The sequence below is a fragment of the Nomascus leucogenys genome, chromosome 8 (assembly GCF_006542625.1).
Source record: "Nomascus leucogenys isolate Asia chromosome 8, Asia_NLE_v1, whole genome shotgun sequence".
NCBI lineage: Eukaryota > Metazoa > Chordata > Mammalia > Primates > Hylobatidae > Nomascus > Nomascus leucogenys.
The window spans coordinates 75,008,547-75,019,191 of record NC_044388.1 but is presented as its reverse complement, the minus strand read 5'-3'; the positions used below and the strand labels follow the sequence as shown (position 1 = coordinate 75,019,191).

Sequence of the window (10,645 nt, the reverse complement as noted above, 5' to 3'; positions counted from 1 at the left end):
TAACATTTGTCTAAGAATTATAATAAACACAATTTATGACATAGAAATATGACCTGTGCACTTCCAAATTTCTCCAAATGCTAAACTGCTCATATCAGACTTCCACTGAAGTTTTTGTTATAGAAGACTAGATAATAACAATTACTATACTTATACTATCTCTTCTAGGATATAATGGAAGCACTAAGATTTAAAATTCTATCAGGCTTCCACTTGATCCAATTTTATAACTACTTAACTAAGATTATTTGCATTGAATAAGAGATAATTCAGAATTAGTTCACACAAGGGACCAAAGAATTCCTTACTATGGTTTCAGATCTTTGGATTGAGTTTTATTTGAAAGCTCAACTAACCCTAAGTGCGGGTTATATCTACCTTCAGGGTTTTCAAATGGGAGTGGAGGGGAGGAATACAGCAATTAGGAGAGAATAACTTGGCATTGTAAATGGAGAGTGTGTTAGGTCCTGGAAATCACTCAAGAGAACAAGCACTTGGGGAACATTCGTATATACTCTCCAAAGAAGGGCGAGCAAATGGAAGTCTTTGGAACATGAAATGCCCCTGGAGTTCATGAGAATGTTTCGGACTCTGACTGTGAGATGGCAGAACTATGCTTGAGCCAACCATTCCACTTTCAGGTGGGGGAGACAAGTCACTTGTTCTCATCAGGTACATCTTTCTAGTATTTCTATTGGACTTTATTTCCATTTAAGGTGTACTGAAACTTCTGAAGTCTTCAGATTCAGCAAGTCTATCAAAGTCAAAAGGCTTTTTGGAGCAAGATCTGGATCAGAATGGAATTGTTCTAGGGAAATCATTTGTCTTTTATCCTAAGTTTCTTCAGGTCCTCACAGGACAACTATGGATTCTAGATTTCTGAGCCCACCTAGCTTAACCTTCCTTAGTGATCTGATATTCCAGGGAAACATATTGTCCTGGGCCTTTCCCAAGTGGCCCTATTAGAACAGGAGCATGTGGATCCTCTTTCCAAAAGCCGCATGTGATCTTCGCTTCAATATACTTTGTTGGTTGTATGCATTTTATTTTCCTTTATATATAAAATATAAAATAAATATAAAATGCATACAACAAATTTTTAATTTTTAAAAAAATAGAGATGAGGTCTCACTATGTTGGCCAGGATGGTTCTGAACTCCGGCTTCAAGCAATCCTCCCACCTTGGCCTCCCCAAGTGCTGGGATTAAAGGCATGAGCCACGATGCCTGGCTCATTTTATTTTCTTACGTAACTAAGTTTTTCTCAGCAAGCAGACCTCCAGTTATCATAATTTTTCCTCATGGGAACTCATCTGGCTTTGTGAAGAACAAATAGTACTTTCAGGATTTTCTGTAAGACGTTTGGCCCATTTTCTGTATAAATGCAACTTTCATGTGCATGGCTCAGATCATCATCTATTTTGGGAAGTTTTTTTTCTCCATATTAAGTGGAGCAAACATTGTCCAGACTTTGATTTCATTCTGTTGTCATGCCACTAACTCTGCTGAAGGCTTTAAAAGTCACTTCAAATTGGGTGTTTTCTGTATGCATAGATTGTTTCCAGTTTGTATATATTTAATATGATCTGAAAGTGCTTCTTCTATATTTTTTTCAGCCAATTCAGCATATTTAATTTCTTTTTCCTCCAACAGGTTTTCAACAAACACTTGAGGTCGCATGATAAATTAGTTTCTCCAATGATTCTTTTGATGAATCATGAAAGAATGTCCATTTTCTTAAAAAAAAAAAGGGAAAAAAAGACTGTCCATATTCTAACTTATTATATACAATTCTAATTTACACCATCCATATTATCCTCTCCAAGTATAGCAGCGAGATTGGTCAGATTTATCCACTCTTGAGAAACTTGATCTAACATTCCTTATCAGTAGCATTTCTTGCATATGCACCATAGAATCCTTAGCCAAGAGACCCATTGGCCTTTGTTTAATGGTGTGTGTGTGTGTTTGCACACATGTGTGTGGTAGCATTGAATTCCAAAGAAAAAACTAAACAAGCCAACCAGAAGTCCAACATGGAATATAGTGATCCATAGAAAAGGGCATTCTACATTGAGCTACCAACCCAAATCTCTGAAAATGGCAAATACAGAATTCTTGGTCGTTAAATAGATTATGAGGTTTGTCTATTCCTAAATAATAGACATTTACATCCTTCCGAGATGGTATCTTCATCCAATCCCAGGGAGCACCTCTTCTCAAAACTCCCCATAATTGCTGTTGAAAGATCTATCCAGTCTCTTTTGTCTGTTTCAGCCTAGGTTCTCAGAGAGACATCTTTTAAAGACAAAGATGGATATATCAAAACTCCAACAAGCCATTCCAAAATATCATAAACAAAGAAGCCACCCTAACTTGCCTGTTTAATATTGCAAACCACATACCTCCCACTCCCTGGTCCCCTTACCCTGCTTGACTTTTTCTTTGCTCCGTAGAACTTATTACCTTCAAACATATACAATTTACTTATTTGTGTTTATTATGTGTTTCTCCCCAGCTTGAAAAATCCACCCTAGTCTCTGCTGTGTACTGTTGATGTATCCAAATGGCTAGAACTATGCCTAGCTTTTAGCAGACACTCAATAACTGTTAGTTGGGAGACTAAACGAATAGGGGACAACCAAGAGTCAACAATTCAAAGTTGAGGATATCATCCTAATGTAACCTGACTCCTGGGCTTAAATGTCACTGAAAGGACTAGAAAGACAAATAGGGTAGTGAATATCACCACATCCACCCACCCCCTACCCATCATCGTACTTCCAAGGTCAACCCACATATGCTTAAGAAAATGAGAAAAACAGGAACAAGTTTAGAAAATCCTAATATTCAGAATAAAACCCAGAAGAAAATGATTAGAAGGTATACATACTGGAGAATGAGGGGAAGGCAGAAAGAAAAAGAGGAAGCAGGAAGACAGGCAGAAAAGAAATGAAATAAAATCTGTCACCAGCTTACTCTTTAAAACACAAATATAAAGTATGATCGCAATTTCAGGCTCACAGTTTGGTGGTCAAGCACTAATGCATAGGAGTTTCTGGTTTCGTGTCCTGGGGTTTGGCCCCTTAAAGTACTATCCCTTAATATTTGTATCAGATTTTCCAGTAAATGGTTTTCCCCTCTGCTCTTGCTGGTGTCTCATTTAATATATTTTCTTCTATGCAACAGCCTTCCAGTGGCTTCTCTCTCAACGGAACTATCAGTGAAAACTTCCTTATTGAACCGAAAATAAATTCTGTCTGATGTCTTTCCTTTGATTCTACTCATACTTATTTTGCAAAACGCACCAGTCCCGCATCCTGCTCTCCACCCAATTAACACTCTTATGTTCCTCTCTAAGAATAATATCTGTATTATTATAAACCTCTGTGTTTTGTTGTTGTTGTTGTTTGAAATGGAGTCTTGCTCTGTCACCCACGCTGGAGTGCAGTGGCGCGATCTCGGCCCACTGCAACCTCTGCTCCCTGGGTTCAAGCAATTCTCCTGCCTCAGCCTCCCAAGTAGCTGGGATTACAGGCGCCCGCCATCACGCTCGGCTAATTTTTGTGTTTTTAGTAGAGACGGGTTTCACCATGTTGGCCAGGCTGATCTGGAACTCCTGACTTCGTGATCCGCCCGCCTCAGCCTCCCACAGTGCTGGGATTACAGCGTGAGCCATGGCGCCAAGCCTCTAAACCTCTGTTTTTAAAACATATTAACATAGGAACAACGAGAGTCAAAAAATAGGAAAACATTTTTCCAATACACGGAGAAGTAGCTTCCTTTCTAATGTATGGTTTAGACTGAAAAAAAGTAAAATAATCTTGTTCGAATGGAGATCTTCCACCACATTCATTTCTGTGGCACAATTGGTTAGCGCGTTCGGCTGTTAACCGTAGGGTGGGCGGTTTGAGCCTCGAGTGCTGGAATTTCTTGAGAAATGGTATTTTCTTCAGGGATTGTGTCTGGCAAATTAAATGAAAATCCAACCATTATTCTTCCCCTGGTGTTCCTTGGGTATCTTCATTTCCTTGTTTCTTGATTAAATTTACCAAGCTCCTTCTAAATGCCAGTAGATATGAAAGCAAATCCCATCTTTCTGAACCACTTGTTTTGTTTCCAGACTCCATCTCTCTCATGTGCTGGTCCATCCAGTAGAGGCCCCACAGCAAAAAGCAGCAGAAGTCACTCGGCCAAGGTCTTTCAGAGCTTGCCCTCTACACTGAGCTGGCGTTGCCTCTACCTGAATCAGTTCCTTGGGTCAGGCTTTGGACGTCACAAAAGACCACGAATGAAAGGGGTGGAGACCTCTAGCTAGGATATCTACAGGTTTCCTGTGACTGATATTTTCCTAAATTATCAGACTCTCAATTTTTTTCTTGCTAACAAAATGAATACCAAAGATGGTCTCTCTTAGACTCTGCAATTCCGCTTCTGAAAATTTTTACACAATAGCTATATTTGTACAACTAAAATTGACTCATGTCGGCATCATTCTTTTAAACACTTAAAAGAAAAAAAGATTAGAAGAAGCTGCACATCCATGCATAAAGTCCTGATTAAATAACCAATGATAATTGACACAATGTAATTGGAGGCAAAGGTGAAAAACAAAAAGAAGTTCTCTGAATTCATTTGCAGCCAATGTGCTGGGGGAGCTCACTGGAGTGTGCTAACCCTGATAGCCCAGGTCAGCCACAGACTGGCCACTACAATAACTGCCGAAGGTGGCTGGGCACACACCACGCAGCTGCAAAAGACATTGCCAGGTTTCCGATGGCCTCTCCCCTCCGCCTGCCTTCGTGTCTCCAGTTAACAAGGGGTGCGAAAAAAGTGTGGTTTCAAGGGCCCTGGTAACAGAAGATTGAAAATTTTTCATTTTCAATCTCGGCTCACTGCAACCTCCGCCTCCCGGGTTCAAGCAGCGATTCTCCTGCATCAGCTTCCTGCGTAGCTGGGATTACAGGCGCCCGCCATTACACCAGACTAATTTTTGTATTTTTAGTAGAGACAGGGTTTCACCATGTTGCCCAGGCTGGTCTCGAACTCCTAACCTCAAGTGATCCACCAGGCTTGGCCTCCCAAAGTGTTGAGATTACAGGCCTGAGCCACCACAACCGGCCAATTTTCATTTTCTTTAATATTCTGTCAGGTATTGATTTCAAGATGGGAGCCGAGCCCGCGGCTGTAATCTCAGCACTTTGGGAGGCCAAGGTGGGTGGATCTCTTGAGAACAGGAGTTCGAGAGCAGCCTGGGGAACACAGTGAGCCCTCGTCTCTACAAAAAATATTTTAAAAATTAGCTGGGCGTGATGGTGCATGCCTGTGGTCCCAGCTACTCAGGAAACTGAGGTGGGAGGATCGCTTGAGCCCAGAAGATGGAGGCTGCAGTGAGCCAGGATCGTGCCACTACATTCCAGCCTGGGTGATAAAGTGAGACCCTGTCTCAAAAAATAAAAGGGGGGTGGGCAGGGACCAGCAGATCTAATACTGGATCTTAAGCAATTCACTAAAATTCACATTAAGCCTCCTGGGGAACTGAGCATGTCCCTAGACTTCCACCAAAGGATTTTCCCCTCATAATTCTATTGTAATATAACAAGACAAATTGCAGGGAGATAGGTTTGATGAGGAATCACAAAAAAAGGAATTTCAGAGTAGCTGTAAATACGACATTTGAATGTTTTTAGGGCAGGGCGTGGTGGCTCATGCCTGTAATCAGAATACTTTGGGAGGCTGAGGCGGGAGGATTGCTTGAGCCCAGGAGCTCAAGGCCAGCCTGAGCAACATAGAGAGACCCTGTCTCTGAAAAAAAAAAAAAAAAAAAAGTTTTTAGGCACCTAGACATACCCTATTAAAGCCCTCTTACTCTACCAGGAGTCCCACCTCAACTTATTTGGAAAGAAATCAGCCCACTCCATTGCCATCAAATGCAGAGTCCCAGCTTCTCAGTCAGGAGTGAAACTAAGTTGAATCAGAGTATACACTGCAACCACAGGATCATGACTGAGAATTATTACTGTTTGCTATTCTTGATGCTAGATAAAATAAATCCACTCATATTGGCAGGTACACTTCATTCTCTAGTCTATAACGTGCATTTCTCATGAGTTTCACGTAATAAGCATTCACCATATGCACACTGGGAAAAGCTGGGGAAAAGGTGGGGAACAAACGATAAAATATTAAGAGGCAAATTGAGTCATATCTCTGAGCTCAGTTTTAATGGGGGAATAACAATATTATATAGTTGTGGATTAAATGAGTTACTTCATATAAAAAAACAAAGTGCTGTTTAAACAGAAACAAAATTGTGGATGTAAAAAAATTATTTTCCTTGGGAGGCCAAGGCGGTTGGATCACGAGGTCAGCAGATTGAGACCATCCTGGCTAACACGGTGAAACCCCATCTCCACTAAAAATACAAAAAATTCTCCGGGCGTGGTGGCGGGTACCTGTAGTCCCAGCTACTCTGGAGGCCGAGGCAGGAGAATGGCGTGAGCCCGGGAGGCAGAGCTTGCAGCAAGCCGAGATCGCGCCACTGCACTCCAGCCTGGGCGACAGAGCGAGACTCTGTCTCAAAAACACAAACAAAATTATTTTCCTACCCTCAATGGGCTTAAAGTCAAGATGAAAGTTCCTAGGATATTTTCTTCCACCCACTTATTCTCATCCCTCACTCCACCTGTGACTTACTCAGCTTGCCTGGCCGCAGGTGTGAGCTCTTTGTACAGAACTGTTTTGGAGATGGACCCTGAAATACCAGCCCTTGAACATACCGTTATCTAATGCTGTCCACCCTGGGAATGCAATTTCTTTCTTCATTCAAGAAAGTCTTAAATAAAACCCCAGTATGTCTACTGTACTTTCTAAGCTGTTAGCAACTAGAGGGAAAGTTTCTTCTTCGCTTTGTTATCTCTTTATCTAGCAGAAGTAGCAATGGGCACTTGGAATTCTGAATAAATGAATATGCCAGCCTGTCAAATTCTGATTCTGGATTTTTCTGTTTCACTTGAAGACATCAATGACCTGATGTCTTCACATGAAACAAACCCACAAGAAATAAAAACAGAAACAAGACAGAAGTTTCTAAATGGAAACGTAGTTTGTGTGCCAAGTATAAGAGGTATGTGGGTTGTGAGAAATGTTACACCAGCTTTACTGTATGGTCCTTTTTATTCTCCCCAGGAAAGTGCACCTATCAAGATCATAAGGTGGTTAGGGTATTTTACAGCCAAAGTAGACAAATCCACTCTACCCCATAAAACACAGATCATCACATTGACAGATGAAAAACAAAAACAGCACAAGCAAAATACAAATTATAATCATACTCTACCACTTCCTGAAACAGCCTGGAAAATGATCAGAATTTTGATCTACGTGAGACTGTGTAGACTGTTTATTGTGACACCTAGGTTTTCAGTTCCTTTTAGTGGCTAACACTGATTCTTTCAAGCCCACAGGGCTGCTTTGCCTCAGCCCCACCATATATAAGTGCACCTGAGGTGCACTGGTTCTCTACCAGGCTTTGCCCACCTTTACAATGGTTCCAACTCAACACTCCACCCACGAAGCATTGTTTGCAATTGTGGGAGCACTCCAGACTCTTTCAGACTTATTATTCTCCCAGTTTACTTTGTAGGAATGATCTGGAAAACTTGGTGAGGACTGACTCACCACTGAAGACTGTGATCATCAATCAGGTTCCCACTGAGAGAGGACTCTATGACCTGCCATGGCTCCCATTTCACCCCTTATATGCATCTACCACGATGCCTATCTTATACTAGTGGCCTGTAAAACTCTTAATACTAAGATGTGTTATTACCTACTGTCACTCTTTCCTCAAACAATGGCTTAGAAAATGCTGACCTAAGATAACTGATTGATAAACTGGGCTAAGATATTAGACAAAAATTAAATAGAAAAATAAAATCCAGGTTAAACAGTAAGGTGGGTGGCAGGGGGAGGGGGGCTGTAAGATCAGGAGATGAAGGTGAAGGGAACACAAGGAGATAAAAGTTGGAACTTGTCCAATGACCCCCCTCAACAAACATAAAAAGGCATATAAAAATATTTTTATTTCGTATAAATACATTAGGAAGAAATGTTATTTCTTCCCAATCCAGTCCACCCCATTAACTGTCAATTTTTCCTACATAAAAAAGATGCTAATACCACCCTCACCTGTGACTGCTAAACAGAGAAAGATTGCCTGGACTAGGCATTATCCCTCTAGTTGGAAATAAAGGCCCTTCCAGGGGACAGGAAGTGGGATTTTTAGGGGACCCTACAGACGTAGGCAGCCAAGAGTCAAACAAAACAAGCATATGCAATAGTCATAATCATGCTAGTATGACAGTATGAATTAGGTGACTCAGCCAGGCACATACAGGAGTTCCGAGTGGGGATAGTGGAAGCCCACAAAAATTCCACGTTTGGGCCATCAGTAGAGACACTTGGTCTGAGAAACACAGTAAAATGTCTGCCTGGGTAGTCACGATCATTCTAGTATGAGGTAGACAGGAAGCAGAGCAGGGCCAGGAAACGGAAGGGGCCACCCAGGCCCTCAGGAGTCCCTGACAAGGGAAGGTCCCTCCATGCTCCCTGAGGGTGGCGGGGCTCCAAAGATCCTGGCCAGGAGCCCTTTGTTGGAGCGGGCCTTGTCCTGGGCAGTCGCCAGGCGAGCCCGTTCACGCCCCCCTGGCCGTGCTGCTTTCCGGGCCCTCAGTTCCTGCTCAGTAGGACGCTGGGCAAATGTCCAGGAGCCATCTGGGCGAGCAGGGTCCCCATCGGCCGCAAGAAAGCGTTGTCCCCGTTCCACACTTTGAAGATAGAAGTCGGTCTCACGCTTGGCCTGAGCAACCTCCGCTCTCAAGCGCTGCCTGCGCACCTGGCGCTCAAAGGCAAGGTGCTCGCTGAGGTGGGACCAGGTGAAACGGTGCAAGTACTGTGGGCAGAAAAGAAGAAAAGATCAGGATAGTGCAGATTAGGGAGAAAGATGAGACTGGGGGACAAGGCCAATAAGAGGCCATGGGGATACTTGGGCCAGAGTTGGGGAGAAGGGAGGGTGAGAGGTGTGGCAGAAAGATCTATTTCCTCACCTTGAGGTTCCAAAGATCATAACGGAAGGGGCTGCGCCTGCGGGCACCCATAGGCGTGTTGTGTAGACTGGCCGCCACGCGCTTGGCTATGCGTTTGTCACGGAACTCCACCCATCCCTCGGTGTAGTCCTTGCTGTAGGACCGCTTTTTCCCTCCGGCAGCTGTTGCTGCCTTCTTCTTGCGTCTCACGAACCGGTCTGCGCGCCAAAGACGAAGACCCGTCAAGGACGCCTATGCAGCACTCACTCAAAAGCACCTCCCACTGCCTGCAACGTTCTTCACATCTGCCAGTGGGAGTCCCACCTGAAGAGTTTTTGCCCAGGAGGGAGGGAACTGTAAATCGCACCCTTTCCTCTAGCTAACTCAATTCTTTCCTTAATTGTCCACTCCTTAATCTGGCCGGCCCTGAACGCTACTTAAAACCAGCACAAGTCCTCAGCCTCAATGTAAAATTGAGGGTGGAAAGAGGAGGGGCGGTTGATCAAATAGTTTCTTGACCTAGGCAGCAATGCTAAAGGGTTATGTTCAGTTTTGTAGAAAAGCTGACGAGACTTTTACTCAGGTTGTACTCATGTAACAAACCAGTAAACAGGTCCGGAAAGAGAGGTGAGCAGAGCCGGGATGAGAACACAAATACTAACAATCCGAGAACTAAAGAGCCACCAGCCACACTGCGCTACCCACTCTTCCCATATCCCCTCCGCCCACCCACCCCAGCATCCTCGCAGACTGATTCACCAGCCAGAAGCCGAGCACCGCACTCCCCACCCCCAAAATCCAGCAACTCGTGCCTCAGCCCCACGCAGCGAAGCAACAGGACATTTATGCTTGCACCCCGCCAGCGAGCGACAACCTCCTCCTGTCACCGTCAGGGCCTGCATACTTACCCTCAGCCTGAAAGAAGACGCGTCCGACCTCGCCGTAGGCGCTGAGAAGGTTGCGGACGTGTAGGGGCCGGAAGCGCGGCGGGATATGGCCCAGATACACAATACCTGGCACTACACGCTTTTTGCTGCCACAGGCCGCTTCTTCGGATTCCTCCTGCTCCTCCTCCGCGTCTAGTGTCTGTTCTGTTCCTTCCAGCGGCTCTTGCTCCGTTCCGGCCTTCTCCGATTTCTCTGCCTCCATGTTGACTGACACGAGCAGCACGACGGCCGTAAAGTGCCTTGCTTGCCAACTGACGCAAAACGCGTGCGACGGCCTGAGACGAGGGGTCGGGGCCAAGGCGGTGATGACAAATGAATACAGTCGGGTCCAGGGGAAGGCCGAAAGGAGAGGGCGGAAGTGGGGTGTCAGGTCGGAATCCTGATTCAGAGCGTGGAAGCGGGATGGGAAATTTGGGTTAGGCTCAGGTTCCCGGTCAGATCTCCAACTCAGGACAGGCAGAACTAGAAAAGGCAGATCCCCAAATATAACCTACCCTATAGAACGCCTTGTCGAGACGCTAAAAGGCGGGTTGATGCCGGCTTTTTAGGGAATTTTGCTGAACAAATTTAGGGAAGTTTCTATGTGTTCTAGCGATCAAAATAGCATTTTACC

At 44.2% G+C, this 10,645-nt stretch overlaps 1 protein-coding gene and 1 long non-coding RNA gene across 2 annotated transcripts; both read right to left on the bottom strand.

The window, feature by feature from the left end:
* Positions 1 to 318: 318 nt before the first annotated feature.
* Positions 319 to 4,228, bottom strand: LOC105740225. Its single transcript, XR_001116246.2, has 2 exons — positions 3,385 to 4,228; positions 319 to 2,297 (listed from the first exon to the last, which is right to left on the bottom strand). It is a non-coding gene; the product is annotated as an uncharacterized LOC105740225 (long non-coding RNA).
* A 3,832-nt stretch (positions 4,229 to 8,060) lies between these two features.
* On the bottom strand, positions 8,061 to 10,268 carry ABT1 (activator of basal transcription 1). Its single transcript, XM_003263303.4, has 3 exons — positions 9,994 to 10,268; positions 9,107 to 9,303; positions 8,061 to 8,952 (listed from the first exon to the last, which is right to left on the bottom strand). Exons 1-3 carry the CDS (start codon positions 10,232 to 10,234, stop codon positions 8,572 to 8,574), a joined length of 819 nt encoding a protein of 272 aa, XP_003263351.2. The 5' UTR covers positions 10,235 to 10,268; the 3' UTR covers positions 8,061 to 8,571.
* Between the last annotated feature and the right edge of the window lie 377 nt (positions 10,269 to 10,645).

Coding starts and splice junctions, on each gene's coding strand:
- ABT1 (XM_003263303.4), bottom strand. CDS start 10,234: ATGGAGGCAGAGAAATCGGAGAAGGCCGGAACGGAGCAAGAGCCGCTG. Junction 9,304..9,993: donor CGTCTTCTTTCAGGCTGAGG/GTAAGTATGCAG, acceptor TTTGGCGCGCAG/ACCGGTTCGTGAGACGCAAG. Junction 8,953..9,106: donor ATGATCTTTGGAACCTCAAG/GTGAGGAAATAG, acceptor TTCTGCCCACAG/TACTTGCACCGTTTCACCTG.